At 41.1% G+C, this 17926-nt stretch overlaps 1 protein-coding gene across 1 annotated transcript; it reads left to right on the forward strand.

The window, feature by feature from the left end:
• The first annotated feature begins 2558 nt into the window (after window positions 1-2558).
• Window positions 2559-16840, forward strand: CEL (carboxyl ester lipase). The gene is made up of 11 exons (XM_060780805.2): window positions 2559-2635; window positions 3589-3739; window positions 5379-5501; window positions 6588-6785; window positions 7718-7848; window positions 9834-9941; window positions 11249-11366; window positions 12547-12733; window positions 13972-14175; window positions 16024-16221; window positions 16575-16840. The coding sequence occupies exons 1-11, from the start codon at window positions 2570-2572 to the stop codon at window positions 16750-16752; spliced, it is 1662 nt and encodes a 553-aa protein (XP_060636788.2). The 5' UTR covers window positions 2559-2569; the 3' UTR covers window positions 16753-16840.
• The last annotated feature ends 1086 nt before the right edge of the window (window positions 16841-17926 follow it).

A 17926-nucleotide genomic window follows, 5' to 3' on the forward strand; every position in this document is an offset into this window, starting at 1 on the left:
ATCTCAGCTCTAGTTAATAAGATGGGTGCAAATCCAGAGAGACAAAAGGGTGCTTTATGGTGTTGGTTATTTCAGTGGGAATCCCATAGAGAAATCCAGTTTGGTGACAGGGATGTGGAAGTGTTCCTAGGAATAACTCAGATCATATCAGAGTAAAATGGGAAAAGACCCAGGGGCTCTTGCACAAACTCATTGTGTGGCCCTTGAATTGTTCCAGTGCATTAAGAAGAGATTATGATAATTATGGGATTACATCCAGAAGTCCAAGGTGCAGTGGCACAGCATTCCATGGAAATTCAGAACAAATGGAAAAGGCAACACGGTGTACCAATGGAGCCGCATATCATAATTTATAATTTTGGGTTCTAATTTTTGATAACATGGAGACCACAGACTGGATGTATGGGACTACAATTCCAAGAATCCCTACTTTACTAAGATTTGGTGGTGATTAGGGAATAGAAGGCAAATTGAACTACCCAGTCAATTTCTAATGCCCCATGTTATACCTATACATGGCAAGAATTCTTCCCATCACAGCTACACTACCTGGCATCCTCTTTAATTTATTTATTTATTTATTTATTTGGGGTTCTTATACCCCGCCCTTCTCACCCCGAAGGGGACTCAGGGCGGCTTACACAGTAAGGCACGATTAGATGCCAGCATCAAAACAATCATCACAACTTACAGTAAAATTCACAGTTACTAACAGCTTCATGCATTATTCCAGTAAAAATCAATAAAAACAATACAAACCTAAATTCCTCCCTTACATTGTCAGTGTTTGCTGTCTCATAGATCCGCTTTTAATACCATTTCGTCCGTCCTGCTGGTCTTTAATTGCCTGGTTGCCCAAAGGCCTGGTCCCATAGCCAAGTTTTCACCCTCCTCCTGAAGGAGAGGAGGGATGGTGATGCTCTGATGTCCCCGGGGAGTGAGTTCCACAGGTGAGGGGCCACCACTGAGAAAGCCCTGCTCCTCGTCCCCACCAGCCTCACTTGTGAGAGTGGTGGGGTCGAGAGCAGGACCTCCTCAGATGATCTCAAACTCCGAGGTGGGACGTAGCGGGAGATACGTTCGGACAGATACACTGGACCGGAACCGTACAGGGTTTTATAGGTCAAGACCAGCACCTTGAATTGTGCTCGGAACTGAACCGGCAGCCAGTGGAGCTGGCATAGCAGGGGGGTGGTATGCTCCCTGTATGTCGCCCCGGTGAGCAGTCTGGCTGCCGCTCGCTGGACTAGTTGAAGTTTCCGAACAGTCTTCAAGGGCAACCCCACGTAGAGAGCGTTGCAGTAGTCTATTCGGGATGTAACAAGAGCGTGGACATTGTCATTACAACAACAACAACAGTTTTATTTCTTGTTCACCTTTCCTCATGGCTTGAGGTGGGTTACAGCATTAGTAAAATATAAACACATAATAATTTTAAAACACTGTAAAATACACATATTAATACATACCTCCATAAAATACATATCAAATGCACAGTGGAGTTTAAAATTCACCATTAAAACTGTCAAGGGAAGATATCTCTAGGGAAGAAATGTTCAAGACTTGGCTATTATAAGTATTACTGCCATAATATTTGCAATTATTCGCATAGCTGGGAAAGTGGAATTGCAGAGAAAGGAAACAGGAAGAAAATTCAACAGGAGTGTAATGTCTAGATCATAAGAAGCAATAGTCCTACTCCATCCTGCTTAGGTCTGATCTCACCTGGACTAACACTGTCCAGTTCTGGGCATCAAAATTGAAGAAAGATATTGATATGCTGGAATATGACCGAAATGGTATTGTTAGGGATGTATCACTATAAAGTCTGAAAGTGAAGCACTGTGAAGAACTGCCTAGGAAGTGGGATATGTTGAGTTTGAAGGAGAGAAGGTTAAGAGGTGACATGAAAGTCACAATTAAATATCTGAAAGGGTGTCATATTCAGGAAAGAGCTCTGTTGTGACATACTGAATAGTTTTATTGGCTGTAGGTCTAGTTATACAGAATGAATTCAAAATATTTTAATAGACATCTATGTTCTGAATGTAGTGGGAGCACATACCCAAACAAAATGCAAGACAGCTAGCAATTTGCTGCCAACATATGACAACCCAAAACTGCTCCTTTGCTCTGCTTAATAGTAGAGCTATATGTTCTGCAGCCCTCTTCAGAGCTGGCATCATGACTGAAAAGCTCACCCTGGTCCTCAGGAGAACTGTTGCTCATTCTCCCTGGTATCTCATAGTGAGCTTCCTTGGTTTCCTAGGAGAGGCTTCTATTTATAAGTTACATCAAAGGTTACGGAGTGTGAGGACACCAGCTGTTGACTGAAAAGGCCAGAATCCACCTCCCTTCAAGATAAGCAGCTCCCCTGTTCCCCCCATTAACCTTGGAAGTTTCACCAAAGAAATTGAGTTGGCAACAACCAAAGGCCATTTCACGATAATCGCCTGGTGGAAACTGTGGCATTTATGCTCTTTTCTCAGGCTTCATAGTGATAACTTGGGTAGGGCCCAGACTATAAAGATGCCCATCTGGACTGAGAGAGACTCATTTGGAGGTCACCATGGCTCGCTGGGGATTCCTCTGCCTCACATTTGCCTTCTGCCTGGGCATAGCAGGGGCTGCAAAGGTAAGTTAAAGAAGACAATGGTCCTCACAGGGGAAAGGGGAGTCTATGAGTTACAAACAAGTTAGGTTCTGTAGGTTTGTTTTTAAATTGAATTTGTTTGTAAGTTGGGACAGGTACATTTTAAACTGTAGTTACACTCAAAACTGTACCCTTTCACTTACAAATTCAACTGTTCAGAAGATTTCACCTCACTTTCTGTCCCTGTGATAATTGGATTTTGAAAAATTTGGTTTATTGTGAAAACAAGGATTGGTGAGAAAGCTGCTGTGGAGACACCTTTCCCCCGTGATAACCCTTTCAAGAGGGATTTTTCTCTTTCGAGGGGTAGATTTCTCCCACTTCCTGTTGTCTTACCCCCATTTGTAACTGTGAGTTGTTTGTAAGTCAGATGCTTGTAACTCGGGGACTGCCTGTACAGTGTTTGGAAGAAATGCATAACTACAGCTGGGAGCAATAGCAAGTGGCCGACTAAGATTGATATAGCTGATTCTATCAGTTTAAGGGAGTTTTATTTATTTATTTATTTCAAGTATTTATACCTCGTCCTTCTAGACCTCTGAGGGACTCAGAATAGCTTCCAAACAGGCAACAATTCAATGTCAGACATAATATAAAACACATAATAAATATATTCATATACATTAAAATAGCAAAAAAAAAAAAACAACAACATCTGTTTTGTCATTTTTAAAAAATACCCAGAATTAGCCCTTTCCCTGTGTTACACAGAATATTGATTTAAAGGAATTTTAAAACCAGTTTCTGGTGAATTTGGGGGTGGGCATACAACTGCTCAAAGAGATTATGATACTTCAACTGTGTCAATTCTGCTGGTTGAGCCAAAGCTAGCTTGTTGGATGTTAAAGGTAATGCTCAAATGCAATTCCTACACTCAATTTAATCATGCAAAGAATGTAATTGACATTTCTTTCCTTTTTGTGGCACGAGTACAGCTGGGCATCGTAATCACGGAAGGAGGCTTCGTGGAAGGAGTCAATAAAAAGTTGGGCCTTTTCGGAAACTATGTAGATATCTTCAAAGGAATCCCTTTTGCAGCACCAACAAAGACCTTAGAAGACCCTCAGCCACACCCTGGCTGGCCAGGTAAAGGGGCTTTTTATTTTAAATAAATATACTTTATTTATATTCTGCCCTATCTCCCCGAGGGGACTCAGGGCAGTTTACAGTACACATATACAGCAAACATTCAATACCAATTATACAGCTAACAAAGACAGACAGTACATAAACAGAGGTAAAGGCTTCCCATCTTTTTCCATCTCCGGCATCTGGAGACTGTGCTCAACTCTGGCGACAGGGGGGACTGTTGCTCCATCTTCCATGCCAAGGAGCTTTGTTGTCCTCAACTAACTAGAAAGTTTAGGGCATTAAAATGTCTCACATGCCTCTACAATATACTTGTCAACTATCCTGATCTGGCAGGGAATGTTCCTATAAATCTTCTGTAGTCCTACTCTATCTACTGCTTTTGAAAGGTCCTGCTTTTTCACTCTTCTTCCTACTTTCCTCTTTTGAAGAGGAAGCAAGTAAGATTGACCTAGTTTGACTAGTGGTCTGATCTTACTAGATGGCAGCCTCATATTATGTTCTTCACAGACATTTTACATTGAGTTACACAGATTACAAAACTTTTTAGCATCCTAATAGTCTAGACTTGCTGAGAAGCAGAATATTCTAACAGATATCACAATTTTATTTTGTTGATAATACTGGAGTTTATTTCCTTTTTGGTACTGTTCCATTATCTGAGCAGACTTCAAAAGGGAGCCTAGACAGAGACGGATAGTCCATTTTATGGGGAAAGGGGAGTTGAAGGAGAAAAACAATTTTCCCCATTTTCACTAGTTATTTCCCCTCCTCCCATCCCATTTCATAAATGAGGGTTGTTTCTATGGCGGTGACATGAGTAAGAATAATAGGGGGAAATGGTTTTACTACTTCACAACCCCTAAAATGGACTCTCCATCTCTTGTCTAGTGCCCCCTTGTGGCTTCCACCTGGATAATGGAACAGTACCCCTTTTCCTTTAAAAAAAAAAAAAACCTTCCCAAAGCAGCAATTCCCAAAAGCTAGTCCTCCTGGTGTTTTGGTCTTCATTGCCCAGAATTTCTGAACCTTGTTCAAAGTGTCTGAAGCTTCTAGGAACTGAAGTCCAAAACAGCTGGAGGATCAGAGTTTGGGAATCACTGTTCTAATGGAAGCTAAAGACAGGACAGTATTATGTTTAATTAGCTTCTTAACTTTCCAAATTTGCAATAGTGGGTGGATGTTTTATTTGGTGTCTCTATCCAATTTTCCTCCCCATCCAAACAACCCAACCTCTCTTATAAATATAGTATTTTTGAGATACCGGTATTTTGGCAATTCTATTCCTAAATGATCTCTCACATACTAAGTTCGCAAAGGATTAACTTTTATTCCAAAGCCTGTAAATGGCCATTTCATGCATCCTATACTAGCATGCCAATGGAAATTTTATATAACTATTTTATGTGTAATGTCAAAGAGAGACAAAGTAAGATGCTCAATATTATTTGTGATCAGTGTCCAAAACATCATGTAGGTCTCAGGGGTGATGCTCTGCCAAAGGAAGGGTACACAACTGCCATACAAAAAGGGTATAGTACACAACTGCCATACAAATTCCATCCCAGAAGACAGGCTCCTTTCCAGTGTACAAACAAATAGCCCCATCTGTCCCTCTCATTTTTCTCTTTCTCAGGCACCTTGGAGGCCAAGGAGTACAAGAAACGTTGCCTGCAATCCAACCTCATGCAGACAGATGTTCGGGGTAGTGAAGATTGTCTTTACTTGAACATTTGGGTTCCTCAAGGGAAGAAAACTGGTAAGACCAGAAGGCTGTTGTACAATGCAGGGCTCACCTAGATTTGACCAATTGTGGGTTTGTCCTCTGTTAGTGAATATGGTGTATGGGGTGGGTGATATTGAAGGATGTGTATATATGTGTGGCAGTGTGTGTGCATGCAAAATGAAAGCATGCTGTCCAACAAAATATTATTCTCCCCAATGAAATTTTCCCTCAGTCCCACTTAACACTTGAGTTAAGCATTTAGAGATTAAACATTCAAAGAAAAAGTGAAGGCAGAGTTACCAACGAAATCTGAAAGAACATGTAAGACCTCCAGGTACTCATGAATTTCAATATATCTGCAGTGATCAAAATTTGGGAACTGAAGAGAAAGATTAATTGTGCATGAGGAATTGTTATTTGGGTAAACTACAGCTGCATTGGTTACCAATTGAGCACCGGATCACTTTCAAAGTGATGGTACTCACCTTTAAGGCCTTGCATGGTCTGGGGCCAATGTATCTGAGGGATCGTCTCACCCCCTACCAACCTCAGAGATCCCTCCGTTCTGAGGACCAAGATCTATTGGAAGTCCCCAGTGTCAAGACCTTGCGTCTAACGGCAACCAGACGCAGAGCCTTCACAGCAGTGGCGCCATCAGTCTGGAATGCTCTGCCACCTGAAGTTTGTGCCCTGCGGGACTTACCAGCTTTCCGCAGGGCATGTAAGACATACCTGTTTCGACAGGCTTTTAATGTTTGATACTGTTGTTTTTAAATTGTTTTAAATTGCTTTTAAACTTTGTTAGATTTTAGCCATTCTTGTAAGCCGCTCCAAGCCCCAGGGGAGTGGCGGCATATAAGTTTAAATAATAAATAAATAATAAATAAATAGTGCTTTTGAATTGTACTCCTGCCATGCTGCAATGCATACACTTTACCCTGTGTACCAAGCTGATTGGCAAAAGAGTTGGAACAGATTCAGGTATCACATCTCAATTTTTGAAAATGGTCTCACCACATCCTTCTGTGAAAATGTTTGTTCTGAGCTTGGTCTTTTGTATTGATCTGCTCTCTTTCTCACCCATCTACTGTCTCAACTCTCAATCCTTTGCCACTCCAGTTTCCACCAACCTACCAGTGATGGTCTGGATTTATGGAGGGGCCTTCCTCTGGGGAGGTGGACAAGGTCCCAATTTTCTCCAGAACTACCTCTATGATGGGCAGGAGATTGCTACCCGTGGAAATGTCATCGTGGTGACCTTTAACTACCGTCTTGGACCTCTGGGCTTCCTCAGTACGGGAGATGCCAACCTTCCAGGTAAAAGATGCCCATGGAAGGGATGTCCACCTGTGATCAGCATTAGAAACTGCTTGCAAAAGAAGTACCTGTGTTATCCAAGGGCACCTGAAACCTCCTTTGACATGGAAGACTTTGAGTATACAATTTTAGAATGATAGTCCATATCACAGAATCATAGAATCATAGAGACCACATGGGACATCCAGTCCAACCCCCCACCAAGCAGCAGGCAAATTGCATTCAAAGCACCCCTGACAGATGGCCATCCAGCCTCTATTTAAAAGCCTACAAAGAAAGAGCCTCCACCACACTCTGGGACAGAGAGTTCCACTGCTGAACAGTTCTCACAGTCAGGACATTTCCCTAATATTCAGGTGGAATCTCATTTCCTGTAGTTTGAAGCTATTATTCCACATCCGAGTCTCCAGGGCAGCAGAAAACAAACTCATTATGATCTCCCCTCACATATTTATACATGGCCATCATGTCCTCCTTTCAGCCTTCTCTTCTGAAGGCTGAACATGCCCAGATCTTTAAGCCACTCCTCATAGGGCTTGTTACAAATACTACTGGCCAGGTAATGTACAGTGCTATCAAGGATAGCGCGATTCAAACCAAGGGAATGTTCAAGTTGATGCACAAATCACACATCTCAGTGTTTTGAAGCCTGGAAAAAAGGGATACATTTACATTTATATTTATATGTGTGATATTTACGTACTATTGGGTCTTGTGTTTCCAATGCTGAGCCTCCTGGATGAGATCTCTCTTAAACACCGTGGTGCACAAAGATTTTGGCAATATATCTGTTCATTTTAATGAATTTATGTGTGAAATGACAAGTGTTTTAACCAACTGCAGATTATTTAGTCAAGAGATGGCCTTGGAATCTGTTGCTCTGAAATCTCTCTTTCCCTTTTTCTCTCTCTTCCCCCACTGCTCTTCTCAAGGTAACTATGGCCTTAAAGACCAGCACATGGCTATTGCCTGGGTGAAGAGAAACATCAGAAACTTTGGAGGAGACCCTGACAACATCACAATCTTCGGGGAGTCTGCTGGGGCTGTTAGTGTCTCCTTACAGGTATGCACTGTTTAATGGTTCCCGGGCTGGTTTATGTTGAACATTGGTGACAATGGAGCAGCCTCCCTTTAGCTGAGGGACACCTTTAAAAATGTATGTGTACATCCTCCAAAACAAGCACTCCAGAACACCCAAAGATACAGCTTGATCATTCCTTATCCAGAATTCCAAAATCCAAAACACTCCAAAATCCAAAATCGTCCATATTGGGTGGTTGAGATAGTGACACCATTGTTTTCTGACAGTTTAATTATACACACTTTGTTTCATGCACAAAATTATTAAAATATTGTATATAAAATGTATCCATGCTATGTGCATAAGATATAGATGAAACATAAATCAATTTCATGCTTAGGCTTGACACCCATTTGGAAGAGATCTCATTATCTATGCACAAGTATTCCAAAACCTTAAATAAATAAATATAGAACCCCTTTGATCCCAGGATTTGAGGTAAGGAATATACAACAGTGACTTTCCCCCTATTGTATACTGTGTATATTAGGGATAAAAAGAATCACCAGAAGGCCTTACATGTTCATAAATGAATTTCGCCTGCAGGGATTAGAACTGTGCAACTATATGCCATCTGCATCAATAGAGGGTTGCTGTTACATTACTACATAGCAAGTACCTGATGTGCATTAGAGCATGATGCATATTAGAACTCTTTCTGGTATCCCATTACATATTTTCACAATTCTGTAAAGGAGGGGAGCTTTTTTTGTTTCTGTTTCTTTTCTTTTTTTAGTATTTCTGTCGGCTAGTTAAAGTAAAGGTTTCTCGTGATATTAATCTAGGGGAGTGGTGTTCATCTCCATTTCTAAACCGAAGAGTCGGTGTTGTCTGTAGACACCTCCAAGGTCATGTGGCCAGCATGACTGCATGGAGTGCTGTTACCTTCCCGCAGAAGCAGTATCTATTGTTCTACTTACATTTTCATGTTTTTGAACTGCTGTTTTCGAACTGCTAGGTTGGCAGAAGTTGTGGCTAACAGCGGGAGCTCACCCAGCTCCCCGGATTTGAATTGCCACACTTTCAGTCAGCAAGTTCAGCAGCTCAGCAGTTTAACCTGCTGTGCCACCAGGGGGCTCGGCATAGGTATATGCAAAAATATCTGTCATCTAGGTATATGCAAAGTCATATAACAGGTCATTTAGGATTACTGTTGATATTTGACAATTGTTATCTCTCCTGAGGTTTTTCAAAATGTTGAGAAGCTCTGACAAGTTTAACGTTGGACTAACAAGAATCTTGAGAATTTGAGACCAAAGGTGAATCTATACTGTAGAATTAATACAGTTTGACACTGCTTTAACTATCATGACTCAATACTATGAAATGATGAGATTTGTAGTTTGGTGAGATTTGTAGTTTGGAGAGGCACTTCTTTGGAATATAGAGCTGAATACCTTTGCAATTCCCGTGGCAGCTGAAGTGGTGTCAAACCGCATTGATTCTAAAGTATGGATGGAATGCAAATTTGGTTGTTTTGCTTAGAAAACAACTTTTGGGTATGAGAAAGGCGGGGTAGAAATATCGGAAATAAATAAACAAATAATTAAAACAGTATTTTTTGTTCAGGAAACAGCTTTTTCTGTGCATAGCATGTTGTTTTCAGTGCAAAAAAACCTATATGTAAATTATGAATAAGCTTTCAAGATTTCTTGAAATGGGAAGAAATGTGTTAAAATTACTTGTTGCCTTCTTTGAGAAGAAAATTAGTGAATAATAACATCCCTAGTAGATAATGGTGTGTAGAGTTTAGAATAATGGTTTTTATTTGTGGATTTTCTACCCTGGCAGGAGATAAACTCTTGGGATCCTTCCCATCAATAGGATTCTAACATGTTATTGTAGCTAGTTTTGTATGACTAAATAGTGGTGGCGTTACGAACTAATTCAGATCATTTTGACTATTCTGATGAAGGAAAGTCAGTGAGGCTTTCCTCTTGTGTTTTCTCTTATTTCCTGCCCTCTAGATGCTATCCCCACACAACAAAGGATTGATCAAACGGGCCATCAGTCAGAGTGGAGTTGGTCTTTGCTCATGGGCCATTCAGAAGGACCCTCTCTACTGGGCTACCAAGGTAAAATGAGGCATCACATTTGACAGCAAAATAAGAATTACAACCCCCCCCCCCCCCCCCACACACACACACACAACACATTTGCTGCAGTTAAGGGCACAGGATTCCTGTGACTGTAAAAAAAATGAAATATGAAAACTACAATTTTTACCCTCATCTCTCTAGGAATTTCTAAACCTTCCAGCATGATTCTATGGTCAGCTTCCGCCAGCACCCCAGTCATTATTTATTGGATTTATAACATGTCTTTTTCTCAAAGTGAGAACCAAAGGGGGCTTATAATAATTCAAAACAGTAAAATGAAAATGATAAACTATCAATTTAATTAAAAACCACAATATTATGAAATAATCTCCCCATGGATGCCCGACTGGCACGTACATTGCTGCCATTCTGATGCAGAGTAAAAACATGGTTATTTACAAAAACCTAGCTGGTATTATAAACATCCGCCCATTTCATGGTTTGGAATTGCCTTAAATCATTGTTACTGCCTCTAATCTGTCTTGTTGTAGCTTGGTAAAGCATTCAAATGGTTTGAGACCTGCCTATTTGCGTGACTGCATCTTCCCCTACGGACCCACACGATCTCTAAGATCTTCTGGGGATGCTCTTCTCCCGTTCCCATCCCCGATTGGTGGGCATGAGAGAGCCTTCTCAGTGGTGGCCCCTTGGCTCTGGAACTCCCTCCCCATGGAGATCAGGCTAGCACCCTCCCTTTCCACGTTTCGTCAGGAACTAGGCGTGGATGTTTCATTCGGCATTTGATTAAACAATTCTCTTGACTGTTGATTCTAATCCTGGGCCTAAAAATACTATGTCTCTGCACTTTGCTACTGCACTTTCAAAGTCTTATCCTTATGTTGCTACATTATGTATGCACCTTACTAATTAGCCTTTTTTCTAACCTGTTTGCACTCCAGCCCGCCTCCCACAATGAGACTTGAACTATGTTCTTGGTTGTTGCTTATGATTATTGTTTTATTATTGTTATAATATTGTTTTAATGATGTTTTATATTATTGTTATCTTTTATATGCTATGTTTTTAACTTTGTGTTACTGGGCTTGGCCCCATGTAAATCGCTCCGAGTCCCTTTGGGGAGATGGAGGCGGGGTATATAAAAAAAGTTATTATAATATTATTATTCACGTTTTTGTTAGCGTTTCAAAATCATTGTGTTGTTTATTGTTTTTATTTGACCAAATTGATTTTATTGTATACCACCCCGAGCTCTTATGATGAAGGGTGGAATGCAAATGTTTGGATACATAAGTATATAAAAATACACAAATGGTGTCTTATAGGTGGCTGAGAAGGTGGGCTGCCCCACGGACAACACCACCACCATGGCAAACTGCCTGAAGGTCACTGACCCTGCAGCGCTGACCCTTGGTTACCACCTTGATGTCATTGGCCTAAAATGTAAGCTGACAGTGAGACTGAAACAAGGTTGTGGCTGGTGTAATAGAGGCAAAGAAACCCCATTGCGGGGCAGGGGGGCGGGTAAATGACATGTTTATTCTACAAGGCATGCTTATAAGAAGATCATAGTACCAACAACTACTAAACTGCACACATATTGTGCTTCAGTAATATCTGTCCTGGACTGAGAGGTAAAAGGTAAAGGTTGTCCCCTGACATTAAGTCCAGTCATGTCTGACTCTGGGGTGTGGTGCTCATCTCCATTTCTAAGCCAAAGAGCCGGCGTTGTTCATAGACACCTCCAAGGTCATGTGGCCGACATGACTGCATGGAGCGCCGTTACCTTCCCGCCAGAGTGGTACCTATTCATCTACTAACATTTGCATGTTTTCGAACTGCTAGGTTGGCAGAAGCTAGGGCTGTCAGCGGAAGCTCATGCCGCTCCCTGGAATCGAACCTGCAACCTTTCGGTCAATAAGCTCAGCAGCTCAGCACTTTAATCCACTGTGCCACCAGGGGCTCCGGACTGAGAGAGGCAGTCCTAATTAATTCTATGCATTTTTTCCTCTCTCTCCCCTGCCCCATTTTCCCCTTTGTCCTCAATATACTTCAGTCATTGCAAACTGAATTCAAAGTGCAAAAATATTTGCAGTCAAGTAAATCAGCAGGGGTGAGAAGCCAGAAGGGGGCAAAATCTTGCCCTTCCTAGTAGGCTGAGGCAAATCTAACTACTGCAGGCTTTCCTACTTTGTGCATTTTTGCTTATTAATAACGTTTGTCATCTTGATCACATTCTGATGTTGCTTGGCCTGCACATTGCTGTTTTTATCTGGTATGGAGAACGTGCACAAGGGCTGGGAAGTGGTGAATCCATTCAAGGTTGCAGTTTCAAAGAAAATTGAGTCATCTTCTATTGGCTTCCTAATTAAAAAACAAAACAAAATGTTCCATTTGGAAGATATCTTCCTATGTCTGCAGAGTATCCAAGGCTCTAGCATGCTTTCAAGAGGAAGAAATGTTCCATAACTTTCATAGGGTCATCTTATTTCAAAAAAGGGTTTCTGCCCATTGGGTTTTGTATATCATATGAAATAGGAATTTAAATGTGTTGTAATTTGCCATTTCCCACTCATGGTATGTGTTTGTGTTTTAAGTGATGTTTTAATCTCCTCCTTTACAGATCCACTTGTCCATTACCTTGCTTTCTCCCCTGTGGTTGATGGTGATTTCCTACCAGATGCACCGGAAAATCTCTTTGACAATGCTGCCGACATTGATTACATTGCCGGGGTGAACAACATGGATGGCCATTTCTTTGCCTCAATTGACATGCCTGCCCTCAATCGTCCACTTAAGAAAATCACACCGTAAGTGGGGGTACTATGATGGATGAAAAGAGGCATGAGCATGGTTTTGTTCACAGGAATGGCCATGTTTTCAAACCTGCTTCTTCCAAAACTAGAGGTGGCCTTGTTCCGTCTCCCAGGAGCATGGGTTTTGCATTACCTTTTAGTTGCTGGAAACAGCCTCTCCTTGTGTTTCTCCCAGGCTGCTGCAGCCTCTGCAAGGCCTAAAAGGTTAGCAGCCAGAGGCAGGAAAGCCAGTTTGCAGGCTCTCTGCAATCATTGGCCAAAGAGTAGCTCTTTGGGCCCGCCCCTGCTTCCAGGGTAGAAGCATCCATTTTGGAGGTCTCCCTGCCCCTTCAGTCTTAAGGAAGAATTCATGATGTGCTGTTGGCAGACAGGTACCTCCGAAGATATCATTGTAAAAACAATTGAGTCATAGATAGAAAACAATTGAGTTTGATTGAGTTATTTAGTTAGAGATAGAAAGATTAAAAGAGAACTATTTAGATAGTTATAGAGGATTATCTAGATAGTTATAGAGAAGTTAATGGAATATTGACTTTATTGAGTGATAGCTAGTATTGAGCAGTTGCCTCCAAAGCTGATCCAGGCCTATAGATAGAGGAAAAACCTGTCCTTTTCTGACCATAAGGGCTCAGGGTTTGGGAAAAGGATTCCAGAATTCATTTTACCCTTTTTGGAGAAAGATTGCCTCAACTACTGAACCCCAATTGACTGTTTGTTTTGTAATATTAATAAGCTGAGCCAAGTCTACCAGGACTTCGTGAATAAATACCCTGTTTGATGTTTCAAACTTGAAGTGGACTCAGTTATTCAAGAAAGCTCAATCTTCTAAAGAAAGACCCCAGCAGTTCACCCAGACCTAGATAGCAGCACGTCAAAGTTTTATTTTAAAGTGTCTGGGCGTAACAGCACAGGCCTTGCTTGTTTTTGATTTCTACTGAATGTCTGATATATTAGTTCGCAAGGTTTGTGTTGACTCTTCCTGTGGGTCCCCAGATGTGTTGGCCTTCAACTCCCAGAAAACCTAACAGCTGGTAAACTGGCTGGGATTTCTGGGAGTTGTAGGCTAAAACACCTGGAGACCCATAGGTTGAGAACCACTGGCTTATAGTCAACATGACTTGAGTGTTGGATATGATCCTGGAGATCAGGATTTCAATCCCTGCTCAGACATGGAAAACCAACTGGGTGACACTTTCTCAGACTCATCTTATTTCTTTCTTTGTTTTTAATAGGGAAGAGGTTTATACTGTCGCTCAAGGGCTGACTATGGAGAAGGGGGTGGAGGGAGCATTCAGAACCTTCTCCCTATATACCCAGGTGTGGACCGACAGCGTGAACCAAGAAGTCATGAAAAGAACCGTGATCGACCTGGAGACTGATTATATATTTCTAGTTCCCACCCAGCAGACCCTGGCTTTACATCATCAACATGCAAAGTGAGTTTGTAGAGGAGAGAGCTGTTCATTACTCCCCAACATTTGATCCTTCAGGGGAAAAATGTTTATTTATTTAATATACAAGCCTCCTTTCTCCCATTGTGGGACTTAACATTGCTCTTGGAAGCCACCTTAAGTAAAATCAATTAAAGTAAAAAAAAAAACAATTAAAATTATATACCACATTTAAAAATTAATTAAAAACATACACAGTTTAGCAGATATATATTAAAATAATTGTGATGCCACAATTGTGGAGTTATTTCTTTTTTGAAATGGCATCCATAACCACTTTTTGAAGATCATGTTTTAGAAAAGGATGACCTTTCAGAGAACAGCCAAAAACTCTTTAGAGTAGAATCTTCTGTTGTGGTATACAACGAGATATAATTATACAAGGAAATGGTTTCAGTTGTTACCATGAGTGTGGTGGAGGCTCCTTCTTTGGAAGCTTTTAAACAGAGGCTGGATGGCCATCTGTCAGGGGTGATTTGAATGCAATATTCCTGCTTCTTGGCAGGGGGTTGGACTGGATGGCCCATGAGGTCTCTTCCAACTTTTTGATTCTATGATTCTATGAATAACCTGTTGTCTCTGATCTGTTATGAAAACAGAGATTTGCCAGTGCATAAAAACAGCAGTGCTTCAGAAGTGTTTTTCAGTGCCCCAAAATATATACGCTCCAATAAAACAATTTGTTTTATATCATGCACTCAAGATACAAAAATGAAGTAGACTTTGAAAAAAATAACATATTTGGTTTACTCACAACTTTCATGTTTTCAGCATATACAGGTACAAAACTTATCAGTCTAGTTTCAGATATGTTTCAGATAATTCTCTGTGCCATCCGCCAAGACATCTCTCTTAGAGCAAAACAGCAAACAAGTGTGTGATCTGAGGTCTGAAGTCATTTGTAGTAGTCTGCAGCCCCTTTTATAACTTTTCAGGAACCATATTATTTATTTATTTATTTATTTACTACATTTGTACCCTGCCCTTCTCAACCCCAATGGGGACTCAGAGCGGCTTCACATAGGAAGCTGCATACCAAAACATAATACAGGAAACAGTAAGCAACAGGATCAAAGATAAACATTAGTAGAGAAGGCTTGAAGAAATTTGTCATTTCTAACACTTCTCTCAAAGAGAAATTCTATCTAAATCTATAAAACTTCTTTTATTGTTTTGTTCTTGGACAGAAGTTGGCAAATGTACCCCCCCCTACCCAGTTATTTTTGGCCTGAAGCTCTATTTAGCTAATGGAAGCCACAGCCTGACCATATCTTATAAAGCCCCACTATTTCCATGCTTCTTCTAAAAAAATAATAATCCCATATCAGTGCCACTTTAAAATGAACCCACCTATTCTTATTTCTTGCAAAAGGAACAGAACTCCCAAGTAAGAATTATGTCTCTCATATAAATGATTTTTTTAGTCCCCAAATTTCTAGCATTGAATCTGCATGCTATACTAATTTGAATGTTGGACTAGAACACTTAGAGACTAGGATTCGAATTGCCACTTGACCATGGAAACCAACTGGGTGTTTTTGGGTGAGCCACACACTGAAATCCAGTTAAAAAACGCAACCTATTATTTTGGGGCTGATGGATGATTTACTTTCTCAGTGTCATCATACTCTCAGCCTCAGAGGAAGACGAAAGCAAACTCCCTTTGAACAAATCTTGCCCAGAAACCCCCATGATAAGTTTGCCTTGAGATTGTTATAAGTTGGAAATAACTTGAAGGCATACAAAACAAAGTAATTTATAACTCCAGCTGAAAGTTAATGAAGATGATCTACAGAAAAGATTCATTTTCTCTCTCTCTCTTTCTGGGTCCAGGAGTGCCAGGACATACAGTTATGTCTTCTCCCAGCCATCTCGATTTTTGATCTACCCTAGTTGGGTCGGGGCTGACCATGCTGACGATCTACAGTATGTCTTTGGGAAACCTTTTGTCACGCCATTGGGCTACCGGCCACAAGACAGAACTGTTTCCAAGGCTATGATTGCCTACTGGACAAACTTTGCTCACACAGGGTAAGCAGCCTTCAGGATAAGTTTTGTTTCTCTCCAGTCCTTTTCCATTAAGGGAAAAGATGTTCAGGTGTTGGTGCATCTTGGCTGTAACCATAGCAATTAAAATGGAATAGCCATACTATAATTTCATATGGAAGGTCTGTGAAGAGAGCTGTAATGTCTCCTTCCCTGCTCAGTTTTCTCTTGTCTCCAGCCTTATTGCAACCACTTATTTAGACGTTCCTTCTTCATACTTCCTTTCCATTATCACCATCTTTGGCAGCCCCTCTTGAATTTCTTTAGGTTTGTATTTTCAGAGGACAAAGACAAGTATAAACTGATATTAAGTGTATGTATTCTTTTTCCTCTTCTAGTGACCCTAACAAAGGGGAATTATCTGTACCGATTGGCTGGGTTCCATATGACACTCAGCAGGGCTACTACCTGGAGATCAACAAGGACCTCAACTATGATTCAGTAAAACATGGTTTGCGCAACCAATATGTGCAGTTCTGGAGCACATCCTACCGCAACCTTCCAGATGTCATCTAAAGTTGAAACTATGTGAGAATTGGCCACTTCTGCTTGCCTAAAAATCAGGCCTTTAATAAACTGAAGTTGACTCTCGCATGCATACCAACTGCCAGTGGTTGTCAATTTGTTCTCTGCTTTTCTTCCATTTTCAAATCAAAGTTCTGGCAACAGTACCCACTTTCCATGCCATGGCAGTTCAAGAGTACCATATATAACCCACAGTAGCAAAAAGCCACATTGTCATAAAATGTCTGTCCCCACCTCTCCCTTCCAAAGGGTGAACCATCTTTTATGTACCACATGTGGAATGTTTGACCAACTACACAAATTAATGACAAAATATAGCTATTTTAATATTCCACCTGAACATTAGGAAGAACTTCCTATCCAATATGAGCTGTTCAAAAGTGGGACTCTCTGCCTTGGAGTGTGGTGTAAGTTCCTTCCTTGGAAACTTTAAACAGAGGCTGGATAGCAATCTGTCAGGGATATTTTGTGCTTTTCTTGCATGGCAAGTTGTTGGACTAGATGGCCCATGTGGTCTCTTACAACTATAATTCTAATAGAAAAGGTAATTATATTGCTGTATGCCAGATAGGACTAGTGCAGCCCATGGGATATATGCACGTTAGGGCCATAGTGTGTGTTGTGACTTTTCTGGATTTTAAGGGTCATGCGTGGCTCACAGGATTCATTTTCCCCACTTAAGGTTTGTATCTTGCATTATTCAAAACGCCCAGCTTCTGCCAAATATTTGCTCAACCTCTTCTCTGTGGTTCGAGACTTCAGCAAGAATTCTTGGGTGCATAGTTTCCCTGCAACGTAGCCTCTTTTTTAGTTACACACTTTCTTTTCTTTCCCTTAGCTCCTTGCCATCAGATCTAAGGAGCATGAGACTGGCATATTCAGAAATCTTGAGAAACTGAGAGAGTATTGCATCACTTTGAACCTCTCTCCTTCCCGCTGTTTTGGCAGTAAGCCTGACTTTGCTGAATTGAAGCAGAAAGGAATTCCATTCACAAAACAGAGGCACAGGAACTAGCCTCCTACGCAGGGCAGAGGGAACAAGGGAGGGGTGTCCGGTTATAGCATTCATGCTCTCTCCTTATAAGACACCTGACATCAGCACATGTGAGGTGGTAACCGGAGAGCCAAACCGTGGCTCACAGCCTAGAAACAGACTCTGCTGGAT

The sequence above is a fragment of the Anolis sagrei genome, chromosome 6 (genome assembly GCF_037176765.1).
Source record: "Anolis sagrei isolate rAnoSag1 chromosome 6, rAnoSag1.mat, whole genome shotgun sequence".
NCBI lineage: Eukaryota > Metazoa > Chordata > Lepidosauria > Squamata > Dactyloidae > Anolis > Anolis sagrei.